The following is a 16,613-nucleotide window of genomic DNA, read 5'->3' on the forward strand; positions in this document are numbered from 1 at the left end:
CAGCTGTGTTACCAGCTGGCTGTGTTACCAGCTGGCTGTGTTACCAGCTGTGTTACCAGCTGGCTGTGTTACCAGCTGTATTACCAGCTGTGTTACCAGCTGTATTACCAGCTGTGTTACCAGCTGTAATAGTTCTCCCTCTGCTTGGCCTCAGTTCACGTAGACCCGTGGTTAGTCTGCACTCTCTGCCCAGCAGCATGCTTCCAGCTGTGCTTTCACTTTTTTCAACCAGCAGCTCCAAACACTGGAGACGTAGCAAGAATATTGAGCCCACCTGGTGCTTAGGATGATTTATATGTAAAAGATATTATATGAAAAAAACAATAATGTCATGAAGGATGTGAAAGGAGAACCAGAAGTAAACCAAAAGAGAAATCATTAAATCTCTATACTCACACAGAGCTGTCCAGGGAGAATCTCCTGCATTTCGCAGTCATGGTGGAAGAGAAATACTTCCAACTCATACACATGCACGTTGAAACATGCAGTGACAGACTACTCCTAATGTCTTCAACTCACTCAACTTTACAAACTCATTGAAACGCCTTGTGGGTAATTGTAATTGTGGCTTTGTTTCCTTAAGTATTCTGATGTTGAAAAAACTAAAGATGACAGCAGCCTACTTTTAGGATTGGCTTCTCATTGTCAGAGCAACCAATCAGTTGTGAGGGGCGGGGATTTTTGCTCAAACTAACCCAATCAGTGAAGGCAGGTGGGAAGGCCACCCATTCTGCATGAGTTCTGCTCCTCATGGCAACAGTCTCCATGGGTGGTAGTACTACCTGTGACACAGACAGCACTCCTGTAAGAGCATGCACGCAGTGTGACACAGGTATGCAGAGATAGCCATCGTCCCACCGTCACACCGTTTAACCTGCTCAGCCTGCACAGATTGAGATCATGGAATGACGAATGGCCGACACACACATGATATGGCAAAAAAACTGTCAAAATGTAAAGCTCTATAAATCCACAAGCATTCCATCCAAAATGTGTTATTTCCATACTCCTCCATCCAAGAAATATGCACAATAAATAATATATACAGTAAAGGGGGGGGGGGGGGGGGGGGGGGGGGGGGGGGGGGGGGGGGTGACAGTTATTAACTCTGCAGGGGGCCCAAACTTTTCCAGATGCAATTTTTTAGTTATGTATTATTTTGAAAGTGTAAATGCTGGAAATAAAATCTAACTTTTTGTGACATATTATACAAATCCGTCATTTGATTTCTGTTGGAGTTTTTTTCTTGGCTTCTTTATGCACATTAATACACATTTCTACCTGGGGTAGCCTAACTTTTTAACCCCACAGTATACACGTACTTTATACGTTTTGTGCACATAAAGCTATGCTACATTGATATTATTAATGAGTTCTTTAATTTTACACTTGATGGCTCATGTGCATAATAACTCAACTTCTCCACTGTGTCTTTTTTCTTATTAGTTTCTGTGCTGTTTTGTTTTTAAGCTGTGAACTTTGGACATAGTTTTGCACCACAGTGCATTGTGGTATTGTGGCTAATATTGAAGAAATCTTGAATCTTGAATTACTGAACTGGCCCAGGGGACCACACTGAACTTCACCTGCAAAATGTCCACAAAGAGACACAAAACTATAAATTTCCTTCCCTGTACAGTACATAAGGACCAGCATGTCGGAGGTTGTTTTGAAGGTACTCTGGTCGGGCACTTCTCCTCGTCCAGCTGCCGGCGCTGCCAAACCCCAGGTGTCCATACGATTGCATGGTGTCATTCCAGATGTTGGCTCCCTTCCCCTCCTCTTACCCTCACCTCTCCTCCACCTTTGCCTCTGTATGCAGCTCAAAGCACTGTGCATGACTTTTGTGCACGTATTCTAATTTGAACTGAAGGATTCGGAGACCACTGAGCCGTTGATGAGTTTTACTTTCCACAATATAGAAAGTTTGAGTTCATACATTGTGCTAGATGTAACAACAGTATGCAGTATGGTTTACATTTGCAATCTACATGAAGAAATGCATCTTATTAAGGTTCTATTGGTGTTATAAAAATAATAAAACTGTAATAATTTAGAAAAGGCCATTTAACCCTCATGTTGTCCTCGGGTCAAATTGACCCGTTTGCCTATAGCAATGTTCTTTTTAATTCCCCAAAATAACATGATTGATTCCACCCAACGCTCTTTGCCAAGTACAAATCTCTACTTTCATTAATTTTGGGGCGTCTTATTCAATTTTATAGCATTTGAAAACAAATGGAAGTGGTTTTGAAATAGTATTGAGTAAAAGTTGACATATTCCAGTCTGTGATTATCATCAACATCCATTCCTTTAATTTTAGTCTAAATAATTCCTAATTTCTGCTTTTCTAACTCAAACATTAGGTATAATTTCCTATAAATGAGGTTTCTTGACATTAAATCCCCCAAATAACTGTAAAACAAAAGGTAATAAGTTAGTGTTACGCAGTGTTGAAAACGTCAAAAAAGAATCAAGGGCTAGGGGTGAAAACATACCCCCATGAAATGGGACACCACTTGGTTACATCACCGCACAGTATTGATCACTAACTTCCAAGATGCCGTCTGCAAGTGTGTCTATGTCAACAACAGTGGCATATGCATTTATATATATTTTAAGGCCCATTAGCTATTTATCCATCCATCCATCTTCATCCACTTATCTGGTATCGGGTTGGAGCTCCAACAGGGGACCCCAAACTTCCTTTCCTGAGCCACATCAACCAACTCCGACTGGGGGGTCCCGAGGCGTTCCCAGGCCAGGTTGGAGAAATAATCTCTCCACCTAGTCCGCCCCGAGTGCCAGCTCCTGCAGAAAGGCAAGTGAAGCCAGCAGCAGGCAGAAAATGCAGGGGTCATGACAGATCTGTAAACGACCTCACAACCATTTTTTTTCATTGTACAATTTAAAATCGCCCTGCAGAATTATTGTCTTGTGTTGACGTTTGTTTTGCATTGTGTGGTTGAATTTGATTTCAGGGTCACGTTGGCCTCAGTTTCTCTGTGTGTGGTGTGAATCCTCAGCGAGGCTGAGAGAAAACAGCTATCTGCGTAGTACTAAGCCTCCTCATACCTCACTTAAATGTGCTTTGAGACTATAAAAACGCTATAATTATGTAGTCTATTTATAGGAGTACATTTACCGGGCCCGTCTCAACACATCTTGAGAAAGAAATACAGGTTATGGTCCGTAAGGGGTTCAAATAACCGCTGTGATGGACAGAACAATTCATCCGCCACACCCTCCTCCTCCTCCTTTTCCTTGGAAACTTTAAATGCAAATGAGCGGTTGGCTGTAAGAGAGCTTTTGAGGAAGTAGCAGGTATAAAGGTTGGCCAATCTAGCGTGACAACGCTTCATATCAACAGACGGAAACAATGAGGATGCTGCGGCATGTGAACTTTACACTGACAAAGGACTTATCTTGCACATGTACTGTATAGTATGCCTACTGCAACACGTACAGAACGACTGGGAGATCAGAAGTATCCTTTGAGAGCTGATTGCATCTCCTCATGCAGTACATGGCCGTACTCAAAACACACACTCTCATACATGCAAGGAGCATTCCTCTTCATCTCCTATTCACAATGCTAGATGTCGTAAGAATTTTACTGAATCAAAGAAAAGAGACATAGGTATAGAACACCTTCTGTTGTTCTTTGAATAAAGGACAGTAGCCTTCCTGTCCTGGATCCCGTTTGTGTGAGGACAGTGTTCCAACATGTTGGAAATACGACTAGAAAAACATCCTGTGTATGACAATGCTATCTAATGAATGGACCTTAAAGGAATAGTTCAACAAAGTAGGCTTATGACTTTCCTCTTTGATAAAGCTTATAGTCAGGGCGGGCTCAGGAGAGTCCTGAACCATCCCTTAGTTACGCCGCTATAGGCCTAGACTGCTGGGGGACTTCCCAGGACGCACTGAGCTCCTCTCTCTTCCTCCTTCTCTCCATCTGATGTATGCAACCTCATTCCCTTAATGTATGTTACTAACTCAACTTCTTCCCTTTCCTGGAGTCTTGTGCTCTCTCGCCCCCCCCCCCCCTCCCCTCTCTCCTCCGTCTCTTCCTGCAAGTGTTTCTGGATCTGAATCTGTGGTTGGAGTCCCTTGCTGCCTCTGCTACCATTCTCCATGTCTCTCACTGTCTCTTCTCAGTCTGTCTGTCTGTGTCTCTCTCTCTTTTCTCTATCTCTCTATCTATCTCTCTATCTACCTATTTCTCTATCTATCGTAACATTAGTAACATTATATATGTATTTTCTTTAAAGATTATTTTTTGCATCTTTTTCCCCTTCAATTTCAGAGTGACAGTGGATAGATAATAATAATAAGGAAAGATGGGAGAACGAAGGGGGATGACACTCCGCTAAGGGCCGTGAGCTAGAGGCCACCCCATAAAGAAAGTATTTTAATGTTTTTGTATTCTAATCCTTACCAGCCGTCGAATCAAGTCCTTGAATCTTCCCCCTTTCCACCATCGGCCCCATGCCTCCGCTCTGCATCACCATACTCTTACACAGCTGGAGAGTTATGGTTATTACAGCTGAACTGAATGCAACTTCATTTTGTGGCTCCAAAGCAGCTGAAAGATGTAATTCTTTGTGCAGTATATTCCGTATTCAGTCTGTTTCGAGTTCCTTTGGTCCCCTCTAGTGGACGAGGAGTGAATAACAACGACAACAGCAAAAGGCAACAGGAATCACAAAGATCGTTGTGCTGTATATCCAATCTTTCTGCTTTTAATACAAAGTCAAGATACAATATCTACATCCATGGTTTGAAAGGAAATAACAGGTACATAAGTTAGGGGGGGGGGGGGGGGCATCATCAGAGCTGGCCCTAAACACATTTCATATTTTGTTTCATGTGTGTGCCTTTTATATTCCTCTCGACACAATAATCATTAGAAATTCAAAGGAATAACATATGTGATATATGTCACACACTGTCAAGACTTCTGGACCACACATAGATTTCATATCAGAATAATTTCAGATACAAACAATAACCTTTGACGGTGTGTGTGTAGCTGGGCCATTCTCTGTCAAAAATACACTTGCTACCATGTGCTTTCCAGCAAAATAAATACCAACAGCCTGTCTGAGGTTTTCACCAACAAGTCTGCTCTATATATCTAATTATGTTTTTGACGCCCTTGGGCTGGACCATACCTGTTGCTGTGATCACACCGCTGCTGTTGCTATGGAGGTCAAGTGGGGGGGGGCATCACTACAGCATCACTGTAAACTAGGTCTGCCTCTAATGCACATCTCTAGCTAACTAGTCGGACATCAGTTATCAGTATCAAATAGCACCCTGCACAGAGGGCATACTTTATTATAATAAAGCAAATAAAAAAGCACCAAAACTGACCGTTAAAAAAAAAAAAAAAAACAGTGACAATATCATACTTTAACATTGGCTCGCCAAAGAAACAAGTAAACAACATCTTATTGGTTATAGTTGGTAGATATCCCAAATAAATAGATTCCAAAGAAACGTAAAAAGTAACAAAATAGAATAAATATCTTAAAAAATCATATGAAATAAATATGACAAATTGAACAATAACAATAAGGCTTTTTTTTTCTGCGACAATAAGAACTACATCACATCCAATCCCACGTTATATCTTGTGCTCAGACGTATGCGACTGTACTGTTTAGGACTCCAAGGATAGACTGTATGTACAAAATCTGTGAAAACACCCGAGATGTCTGACACACTGGAACAACGCTGTGCTCTTTAATCACCAAGTGGGACCAATTAGGATTATACTCTATGTCAAATCAAGAAAAGATATATATATATATATATCTCAATATCACGGACCTGTGCAGTTCTACTGGAGTAGACAGAGGGGAAATATCATTTGGTAAAGTTGGGAAGTTCTGTACAGTGGGATTAAGGAACAGAGAGAATTTGAATGGTTTATATAAAGGTTGGAAAGTTGGGAGAGGACTGTTAAAAGTGAGCAAATCACAACTAAAGCTGAATGTGTTTTTTTTTGGCTTTCTTTCATTATCTTTCACGTTCCGTAGCCTTAAATAGTAAAACACCAGACTGTTTTAACTGCAAAGTCGTGCAATTCAAGTAGGTAAGCTCTAGAGGAGGAAGATGATTAGGAAACAACTGTCATCCTCGGTTTAAGATACTGTATGACATGAATAAAAGTTTAGCACACAACGCATGGACATTAAGCAGCATGTTGAAACACAAGAAATATGTCAGCATAAGGCAAAGCCGTACAGTAAAAACACACAGAAATCACGTCTGCAGAAATGGGATGATAACTGGTTTTTAAACGGGACAGAAGCTCAAGTCTTTCATCGGAGCGTCTCTTTTAATAAGCCACTGCTGAACTGACACAATAGGGCTGACTTCAAGAGATGAGCTGGATGATGAACAAGGAATACAGCAAATAGCAAGCGGGCTTTTGTTTAATGAAGAATGCAGTGGACGACAAATCTCGGCTCAGTTGAGGCTCTAATCACTATTCTGAGGCCAGCTGGTACTCAGTGAGGACAGGATTTGGGAGCGTGAACAGATCCTTGGCCAGTGTGTTTAGAGCGGTCTCCAGTCTGGCTTAATGGGACGCTGGATAAAAGAGGGAGCTATCTCTCCTTAGGCCACAGTTCCTGTTCACGCTGCGTGGTTTCTCTTGGCACTGTGCGACGGGTAAATGAGCATCCACATGCTTCTCCAACAGTCCTCAGGGCGTCGAGGCCCTACTGTGGGCTTCTGCTGAGGCATTACCTAGTCATCTGATTTAAACGATTATCAGAGCCACCAGTGGCAGCAGTAGACACCTTTGAAATAGACTCACGGACAAATAGAAATGTTCACCTTTGCACTTCGTAACCCCTTTAGTACACCGAACCAATAGATACAAAGTTGAGGATAAAAAGCCCATTTAGGGTGCAGCAAATATCCAGGCTCTTTTTTTTTTCTTTATGTATTTTTATACACATATAGTATCATAATTCCTGTTCAGAAGCCATTTGTATTTCACTGGTTCATATTGGAGATAGCTGACCACAACACACATGTATTATACAACCTTCACACTGGAACACTGAGGTAAGTATATGGATTACACATGGAGAGTCTCCAGCTTCTCAGGGAACCCCCCGACGACTGTGGGTGCTGTTAGACAGATTTGTTGTTGCAGTTTTTGTTGTTGGCGGAGAATTCATCTTTGAGTCTTGCTTCCAGAAAAAGCTTCAATGTTCACGGTATTTCAGGCCTTCTTTCTCTTGTTTCGCTCGTTGGTTTTGTTTGTGGAACCTCAAAGCAGAAAGATGGATGAATGGTCGTCTCTTCACTTATGTTGCATAGTGGTCAAAGCTACCCAGGTACTCCAGAGCAGCCTGGTAGCAAAACTGGTACTCATCCTGGGTAACAAACACAGGAACACAAAGATGTCATCGTTGCTATAAACAGGAACAGACACAGGCTCACAGCACCTACCCAGTCAGTTGTTTTGATCTAGAGTCATAGTAATGGCATTGCAACAGAGGCTTTTCTAAAATCCGGACTTCACTATATGATGGGAATGCTGATAGTCATGTCTGTATCACCTCTGAGTTCTGTGATTGTTTTGATTTTTAAGAGTTCCTTTGTGTTGAGAAATGTGCATTTGTCTCAAACAGATGTGTTTTTATTGACTCCTAAAAAGCATGCTTTTCACAAGACAGTGACTAAAAGTGTCTGCCCATGTCCCCCATGCCGTTGAGTGGTTACCTCAGTCTGCACCATGGCGGGTCTCTGTGTGCGCAGCATTTTGACAGTCTGGAAGATGTCCACTGCCCCTTCGTAACGCATCCTCTCCAGGACAATACTCAGAGTGATGAAGACACCTGTCCGCCCCACGCCAGCACTACAGACATAAAGGAAAACATTTGACCTTAGTTTACGATGTGCCAGAGCTTGGACAACGACACGCTACATTCTGACTAACCCACTGCAGTTGGATGTACTTTTAATTAACTTTTAAGTAATAGTTTTATCACGAGCTGCTGAGCTGAACCCCACTGTTTACCTGCAGTGAACGCTGATTGGTCCATCCTGGCCAAACTGCTCCTTGGTTTTGTGCACTTGGCCAATGAAATCAATGAAGCCCTCGCCCGATTTGGGAACACCTTGCTCCGGCCAATCGGTGAACTGGAACTGACGCACTGTCCGTGATTGGCCGTCCTGAAGGAGTGTGGAAACGAGGAGTTAAGAACGATCTAACTGAAGAAAAAAAGCAGTTGATCTGAAAGTGTATCTTATGTCTTCTCAACAATTAAGATGTTGATCCTGGAAAGGCGTAGTTATTGTTTATGTGAGGTGATTATTTTAAAAAGGACTGTTTAAAGAGCTCTGAGCACTTGATTGATTGAGAAGAGACTCTGTCAGGCAACATCCTTTTTTTCTCTTCTAATGATTACTGTTATCTGACCCGGGATCAGTGGCTGTGGTTAACTTGAAGCTGTAACGTCAGTGTGTCTGCTATTGTCCTCCACTCAGTAGGCAATTACATCTTTTCTCTTCTGCTCAGCCTTTCTGACTCCCCTTTAATGGAGATCAATAGAGCATCTGTCGAAGTGGCGTCAGTGCAGGACAGGCTTAACTGGAGTTATCTATGACTGGCAGACACACACAAACACACACACACACACACACATACACACAAACACACACACATGCTGTCAAGGTGATCTGGAGACAGCATGGTTGAATGAGTAATCTAGCTGCTGGAGCAAACCTGATGTGTAACGCACATTCACATACAAAACACACACGGACCGACACACACTACACGTCGATAGGACATGCTTTGCACCGCTGCCTTTGAACAGCACTGATGGATTGGGAATAGAGCAGAAGTAAAGGAGTGGAATGTTACACTGCTGTTTGAATACAACATACAACAGGAAACCAACACACAGACGCCATGAGCTCACCCTGGCATCTGTAACTTTGAACTCCCGGAGGATGTACTGAGGCATGTTGTACTCAGCCATGGGGTCCACCACAAAGTATTGGTACCTGGCCGAGCGCTCAGCGGGCCAGTACTGGTGACACTTCTCCTGAGAGAGCAGAACAAGAAAGTAACAGGATTGTATGACATTGTGTACAGGGCCGATGTTTGTTGGTATGTGTAGCACTTTGTGTGTGAATTAATTTACCCCTACCCGTCCCATTTCTCTCAGTTTAGTGAGCATGACCACTATAGTGGAGTTGTGTTCCCACAGCATCCTCCAGAAATCCTCCGTGGTCTCAGCCAGTGGACCCTGGGTGGCAATATAGCCTTTCTGTTGCCTACACACACACACACGCACACACACACACACACACAGAGATTGATTAAGAAGCCACCTCCTCCCTTCATTCTCCCTGTTTCTTCCTTGGTCAAGCATCAGACTGAAAAGGGGGTCAGGCTTCAGGCAAGAAGAGGAACAGTCAAAACATGTGTGTACAACCACTCTGGATGCCTGAATGATCACAAGCACTGTGATCGAACCCGGTGCCGTGCAACTGGACAAATAGTGGGAACATGTATACAGTCACGGCAGATGTGACAGGACGTGACATGTGGGAGCGCTGTGGTGAAAACCTATCCATTCCATTCACTCATCGAGCCATCATAAGAGGAAGAGGGTCAGGTCATATTAGTGTTTTCAGGAGCAAAACATACCTGTATCCGTCTATGTAACTGGCGTTGATATAGTCGGAGCCCTCCAGGCCTCTGATTGGCTGGAGGCAGACGCGGGTGGTTTCATAGGGCATGATGTTGACCAGGCGGTTCTTGAATTTGTTGCAAGGCAGGTTGGCTGTGACAAACCGGGACGTGTGGGCTTTGGTGTTGGCCAGCCGCTGGATGGAGAGAGAAAATGAAAATTTGTGATGATGTTTTTTGTTTGTTTTTTGTTTTGAACTTTAAAGTACATTTTCCAGCAAACCAAAACTGATTTGGCATGAGAGAGTGCAGGATTATTTGCCTGGTTAGCTAATGTCCCAAGGCCACTGTACTGGTTCCCAATCTGAGGGGATGTGAGATGACAAGATAGGAAGGAAGAAAAAGTATTTTTCTGTTACACAAAATCTTGTTCATTTTCCAAACTTATCTTTTACTTATACTTATCGTTTTACTTTTTTAGATTCTAGGTAGATTAACATCTTCAAGGCTCTTAATATTGTCATCATCAAGTGAAACAATTTTAAAAAGAAAAATCATTCTCATTATGAACTGCTTACAATTCATAGACTCATGCAACTTATATCAAGGTATTATAAAAAGACCTGGCTTTATTTCAAGAAGCCACAAAGGAAAAAAGTTTGAAATCACTTTTCTATTCATTTTCTGACAAAATCTCAGAATGAACTAGCATACGCGAGGCCACATATATCCCTGACCGTTTGGCAACTACCTTGAACTCCAGCTCCATGCCGGTGATGTGCTCCCCAGGCTCCACCTTGGACAGCTTCTGCATGTAAGAGTACAGACTCCTGGCGGCCACCTCAGTGTTCCCGCAGGCCACGGCCTCCAGCAGGGCCTCGTGGATGAAGCTGTATTGGTCCTCCGTCTGCACCATGTAGTTCCTCTGGGAGCGCATTAGGGTCACATGGCCGTAGATGTCCACAGTGCGTTCGTGTCGAATGCGCTCCAGCATGGCATCGATGACAATAAAACAGCCGGTGCGACCAACACCAGCACTGGTAGACGGAGAGGAAGAAGTGGGATATCAGTGGACTTTTGGGGATTTTATTTTTCATTGAAAGAAAGAGTTCAACATTGATCTCTGCATATCTTGCGTTGCCTTGATTTGTCTGTCAAAGCACTTTGTAAACTCTGTTTTTAAAGATTCTATATAAATTCATTTAATTTTTATTTATAGTATCAAATCATAACAAAAGTTATCTCGAGACACGTTACAGATAGAGCAGGTCTAGAGCACACACAAAGCCCCAACAACTCTAGTAATTCCCAATTCTATTTATATAAATAAAGTTGTTGTTATCATTATTAGTTTGGGAAATGACTTATTAGCTTTGGATGAGTTGGATGAGAAGATTGTTGAACAGTGATGAACACTGTAATGTCTAATAGTGGTATTGATCTTATTATCTAAATTTCAACAAGAAAGCAAATAAGAATATTTCCCAAAATGCTAATTAAGATATATGTGTGTGTGTGTGTGTGTGTGTGTGTGTGTGTGTGTGTGCACTGTACCTGCAGTGAGCGATGATAGGTCCGGCGTCCGGAGGGTTGCAGGCTTTGACCCTGCGGAGGAAGTTGAGGAAGGGGGTGGGATACTCTGGCACACCGTGATCTGGCCAGGCTGTAAACTGGAACTGACGCACCTCTCGCCGTTCACTGCAGCCACTCTGAAATAAGAGACGAGCAAAAAAAGAAATTGGCTTTACTATCACTGTAGTCACATTTGTGTGTGCATGTGTAAGCTTACTCTCATTTGCATTACTGAATGTTCCAACATAAAGCCGTTAAGGGGATTTGACACATTTGCCAATTTGTTTGAGTGCACATTCTCACATATATCTCAATGACTCCATCCTAATTAATGCCAGTCATACAAAACACAGCTAGCTAACTTTCCTCAAACAGAATGTAGAAGCTTTAAATTCATGCAAAAAGATATTTTTATACATTCTGTATATTTTAAAGGGTGATTTTAGATCCAAATATCCCTACATTGTACACCATCTAGTATACAAAACAAAGGAATAATACAGGCAGTGCTGAACCTTTCATGTGCATAATTCTCCATTATGTGACTGAGCTTCAAACACGACATTTCACGACACATCAACAAAAATTTGGAGAAGCGTGTGCTACACTTGGAAGCTACCGTTGGCCTAGTTTCTGTGTTTGTAAGTAGGCCACAGAGGCACGCTAGTCTGGCGGTCCTAGATTAGCCCTGTGCTATGTGAAAGTGCTCTGCTTCCAACAGTGATCAAATCTCAGCGCCTGACACAACAAGGCCGGCCTGGTTCGAACACTCCATGGAGTCCCGACTAATCTCTTCTCCTCCGTGTGTCGTTCAGTGACAATGGAATTTGTGAATACTCCATTTGCTCCTCGTTCCTAACTGTAAACTCAAGAGTTCAAAGCAGTTTGCACTAGATATAACAGTAATTACTCGAGGAAAGGGCAGAGCGGTGAGTCAAGGAGGGGATAGAGATGGAGAGGGAGCATAAAAAAGAAGGGAAATCATTGACCTTGTGCAGGGAAAGGGTGCGGACACAGAATGTGGCCAGCTCCATTGTGTCCAGCAGGGTGACCTGGATCATCCCGTATGTCTCTGTGCCGCGACTTGGCCAGTACTGGTCACACTTTATCTACATGGACGAAGAAAAAAGCATCCTCATTGTTACTATGACTACTACAGGTTTCAGAATGAACCAAAGCAACCTATTCCGTTTCATCAAATGTTAAGCAAACAGATAAGAACTCTATGTTGCAGACAAACTAAGATTTTGGGAGTCAGTGGCTTCCTACCCGTGACTTCTCCTCAAGACGCGTCATCATGACCACAGAGGCGGCCCTCTGCTCCCACACCATCCTCCAAAAGTCCCCGAATGTCTCCGCCAGTGGCCCCTGGGTAGCAATGTAGGCATTCTGCTTCCTGTAGCCGTCAATGTAGTTAGCGTTGAGATAGTCGCTCCCCAGGATACCTGCAAAACAAGACACTTGTGAGGTTCTTGCTAAACTGCAATCTGCATACGCGACATAGTAAATTAACCTGCATGTATGACATCAAACAGCCTAACGAACTGTTTGTTTTTGGCAGCCGCTGCTTCCAACAGACGGCTGCTGGATGACTAGCGGATGGCAACAAACAACAACAAGACTCTGTCGGTGTAAATTCATGAGCTTCAGATCAAATCCATTCTCCCCCTTCTTGTTCTGGGCGAGTGCTGGCTACACTTGAATGCACTCGCGTTGTTTGTCAGTCTCAAGCCACAGCACACAGCCTGACTTGAACACTGTTTGCAATTTCAGATTTCATCCATCATGCAGCTCTCCCTCTCCCTTCTGTCCCCTCTTTTAGTGTTCACCCCCCTGAACACAAATACGCTCAGACTCTCCCGTTAACATCTTCTTGAACTTGCTGTACTCTTCCAGCTAATGCTCACCTTCTATGGGAGCCAGGATGACTCTGGTGTGGTCGTACGCTATGACGTTAGCGTAGCGGTTTTTGGGCTTGTTGACCTCCAGGTTAGAGTGCTCCCAGGTGAATTGCTGACTAGGATCGATGGACTGCGAAGATGCAGTAAACACACACACACACACAGACACATACACATACACGCACAGAGACATTAACGTGTGTGGTGGCATTTTCAGTAGTGTATGTGAGGATAATGGGAAGAGAGTGCTCCGTAATGTAGACAAGTTACAGGAACAAACTGCAGTGCTGAATAAATCATGAACATATAATCTGCAAACAGAGATACAAATGTTAAGTAAGATTTGCTTGATGAAGCGTAGGCTTAACAGGCTTAACATCTGGAAGGATGTTATTCGTTTATTCATATGGAATAATAAAGCGCGTCTCACCTCGTACTCCTGGGAGAGTCGCAGGTTGTCGTTTGCCTTCAGCAGCTCTATGTGCTCAGCCAGCTCGCTGATGGGGATGGGAGGATGGCTCATCATTCCTGCGTGTCAACAAGGGTCAGAGGTGACGCACACTTCAGCTGAATAACCCAAATTACTGCGGGTTAACGTCGCTCATATGCAAGGACGTGAAGATAATTATACAATCAGAGAAATCACATTTCCTTAAGGAACACGCTGAGGCAGAAAATCCATTTTTATCCATGTGCGAGGACAAAGTGAGGCGGGTCTTGTTTGTTTGTAAATTGTTTTTTTTGATAAATTGCTTTTGCTGTGATCAGAGAAGCACTGGCTCAGAGAAAACAAACACAGGACACTAATTAGGAGGGGTTTCGGCGCGCGCACACACACACACACATAAACACACACACACAAAGACGACAACTTATGCCTCGTACAGTTTTTCCTGGAGCAAGAAGTTTTTGCCATACATTGTCCATTCAAAAGGCAAATAGCTACAAGAATAAAAGAAAGAAACAATGCTTTGTACACAGTAAAGACAATCTATATAAGTCAGATTTTATAGGCGATGTTTCCGGAATTGGAGTGCATGTCAGTGCAGTATGGAGAGCATTTTGAGTCATTCTGCAGCTACAGCTATCAAAAACAGGCTCATATCAGTGGTTATTTTCTCCTTCAGCCCGGCAGTGCGGCACACACAGGTGATCACGACAAAACGCTCCTGTCACGACCAAAGTGACCTCAGATAGCATCAGCCGGTTTACTCAAAGAAAAAAATCCATTTTTGCCGAGCATCTCCAAAGCACAAATCTGAGGCGAGGGGAAGTGGGAGCATCAGGGTTGCTGCCACATGTAAAAATCGTCATATGATAGAAGAGAAGAGCGGAGGTGCTTTGTTCAGTGGGTTTTACTTTGCTTCCCACGGACAAGTAAAAAAACAAAACCTTCAGACCTTCAACTATGCCTTAATAAAAAGCAGTATCATTTGACTTTATATATCCTGGCAGGTAAAGGACCTCTCTCCATGGTGACATATCTTGCCACCTTTTCAGCAAGGACCCTGTAAGACTTCTATAAACTGCCACCATAAAAAATATAGTGGGAAACAGGGATTCAATTCCTCCAGGCCATGTTTTTTTTTAGGATGCGGTTAATTTAATGGAAGAAGTGAAAGCAAGGCACAATTGGCCTGGTACCACGACCAAAGCAGCTGTGTTGTTAGATCTCACTCTGTAGGGGGTGGGGAGCAGCAAAGTCCATGTAGTTACTTCACAGTGGGGTTTAAGGTGGTTGTGCTGGCAAGAACAGAATCAATTCCTTCATAAATGAAGTTAACCCACCACTCACCTTTTGATACATAATTTGGGCCATTAAACCCAACTAAGAGACATTCATGATGAGACAGACTTCTGTCATTTTGGTCCGTTCTGTTCTATTTGTGGCCTGGCCTGCGTGTGCATGTGGATTGTGGGCGCACAGAGATGATTAGATTTTGTCACACCGTTATGACTCAGCAGTGACTAAGCACTTAACTGTACTACCTGTGCAGCGGCCATTTTGATCTAAGAAACGACTGGAAGCTGACAGGTTGGTTGTGATGCGGAGGAGTACTTCCACAATCTTGTCTGCATAATCTTCTCAAAATTCAAATTAGTCACATGATGAGCAATTGGCAGTACACTTCAGTATGCCAATTCAAATTGTGTGTGTGTTTGGGTGCCTGTGTGGGTCTGTTCTTCATACCGGGAGTCTGGAAGTTGATGCGTCTCATCTCCACAGGGTCTGTTGGGTGATGGGCCATCATCTCGGCGTTGTTCAAAAGGCTCTTGGTTCCGGGTTCAGAGTCCTTGCGCTTGCTGCTCGAACACCAGTGAGTCAAAAGAACAATTAGCAAACGCAAACAACTAGGGAGAAAAAAAACCAGACCCAGTATTGACACACCACTAACATGGCTGGATTTGAGTAAATAGTGCACTAGTAGATGTGTTTTTTTACGACTTTGTACAAGTTCTCTGTACAACCTCCTTTGTCTTGTAATTGCTGAGGGTTAAAACAAACAAACTGCTTGAAATTGGTTTAATCTTACCTGTCAGGTTTGCTGCTTCCAGTGAAACAAGAACAAGGGTAGGAATAAAAAGCGGAAGAAAAGGGAAGAAACAGACAGATAGTTAGAGAGGAAAATCAATATTTTGTATTAGTATTCAAAAGCTTGATGGCCTGCAGCAGATATTATGGGTTTATAGCAGGCGTTTTACTCTCTGAGGGGAGAACACACTTCGAAACTGGAACAAATTTGTTGAATATCGGGCTGAAAGCTAAGCATTTGAGAGAAAATAGTCAAACATTAAACAATTAAAGGCACAAGACATATCAGTGGGAGCTGCTGGCAGAATGTGAGCCCAGGGCATAATAGACCGAATCCTAATGCATCTTTAAAGAAAGAGGCAGAAAAGAATCAATATTCTTCTTATTGTCAAAAAATTGATCCTACAGCAGTAGCAAGTATTGTCTGAGCAGCCCAACTCCTCTGTCCACAGAGCTCCACTGTTGTCCAAAAACACATCAATCCTCCATCAGCCACACAATATGGACACTGTGGTAGAGCCAGACCGATAAAGGATTTTTAAAGCTGATACCGATACAAATATTTACTTATTCAAAAATCCGATATTCCGATATATCAGACGATATGTATTTAAAAAATAAATAAATACAATCTAGAAACGCGTTACAAAACATAAACAGATTTCCCTAACATTAGTTATTTATGAGTTCTCACTAAATATGATATTAATTACTTTTATTGTCTGAACAGAGGAACATTAACGTATATTGAAGTTCCGGTAATTAAAAGGTATAAAAAGATTAACTTAAGATATGAAAATTAAAGTCCTCTGAACAAAAACACAATAACAAAAAAAAACTGAGTTGTGTGTTGCCAACAGGGACGTTGTAGAGCGTCCTCTGGTGGACAGAATATGCAACGCCATCACTAACAGGGACGTTGTAGAGCGTCCT

General features: G+C 42.8%; 2 protein-coding genes across 22 annotated transcripts in view; both read right to left on the reverse strand.

Annotated features, from left to right (window-relative positions):
- LOC117954880 (GRAM domain-containing protein 2B-like) overlaps positions 1 to 640 on the reverse strand; it is an 8,004-nt gene extending 7,364 nt beyond the window's left edge. Inside the window, exon 1 of one of the 2 annotated variants that reach the window (XM_034888977.1) lies at positions 397 to 640. In XM_034888977.1, coding sequence (XP_034744868.1) covers positions 397 to 470 — 74 coding nt within the window. In that variant the 5' untranslated portion in view covers positions 471 to 640. The remainder of the gene's footprint in view (positions 1 to 396) is intronic. The other variant, XM_034888976.1, reaches the window with a different exon arrangement.
- Positions 641 to 4,721: 4,081 nt separating this feature from the next.
- The window catches only part of LOC117954877 (receptor-type tyrosine-protein phosphatase S-like), a 58,756-nt gene continuing 46,864 nt past the window's right edge, over positions 4,722 to 16,613 (reverse strand). For 8 of the 20 annotated variants that reach the window (XM_034888951.1, XM_034888953.1, XM_034888957.1 and 5 more), the window contains 15 exons: positions 15,682 to 15,696; positions 15,339 to 15,451; positions 13,578 to 13,675; positions 13,154 to 13,277; positions 12,516 to 12,691; positions 12,236 to 12,355; positions 11,229 to 11,383; positions 10,426 to 10,711; positions 9,997 to 10,038; positions 9,693 to 9,871; positions 9,184 to 9,316; positions 8,959 to 9,084; positions 8,052 to 8,206; positions 7,754 to 7,889; positions 4,722 to 7,404 (listed from right to left, as the gene is read on the reverse strand). In XM_034888951.1, coding sequence (XP_034744842.1) covers positions 7,336 to 7,404; positions 7,754 to 7,889; positions 8,052 to 8,206; positions 8,959 to 9,084; positions 9,184 to 9,316; positions 9,693 to 9,871; positions 9,997 to 10,038; positions 10,426 to 10,711; positions 11,229 to 11,383; positions 12,236 to 12,355; positions 12,516 to 12,691; positions 13,154 to 13,277; positions 13,578 to 13,675; positions 15,339 to 15,451; positions 15,682 to 15,696 — 1,927 coding nt within the window. In that variant the 3' untranslated portion in view covers positions 4,722 to 7,335. The remainder of the gene's footprint in view (positions 7,405 to 7,753; positions 7,890 to 8,051; positions 8,207 to 8,958; positions 9,085 to 9,183; positions 9,317 to 9,692; positions 9,872 to 9,996; positions 10,039 to 10,425; positions 10,712 to 11,228; positions 11,384 to 12,235; positions 12,356 to 12,515; positions 12,692 to 13,153; positions 13,278 to 13,577; positions 13,676 to 15,338; positions 15,452 to 15,681; positions 15,697 to 16,613) is intronic. The other 12 variants (XM_034888968.1, XM_034888972.1, XM_034888967.1 and 9 more) reach the window with 5 other exon arrangements.

The sequence above is a fragment of the Etheostoma cragini genome, chromosome 12, assembly GCF_013103735.1.
Source record: "Etheostoma cragini isolate CJK2018 chromosome 12, CSU_Ecrag_1.0, whole genome shotgun sequence".
NCBI classification, from domain to species: domain Eukaryota; kingdom Metazoa; phylum Chordata; class Actinopteri; order Perciformes; family Percidae; genus Etheostoma; species Etheostoma cragini.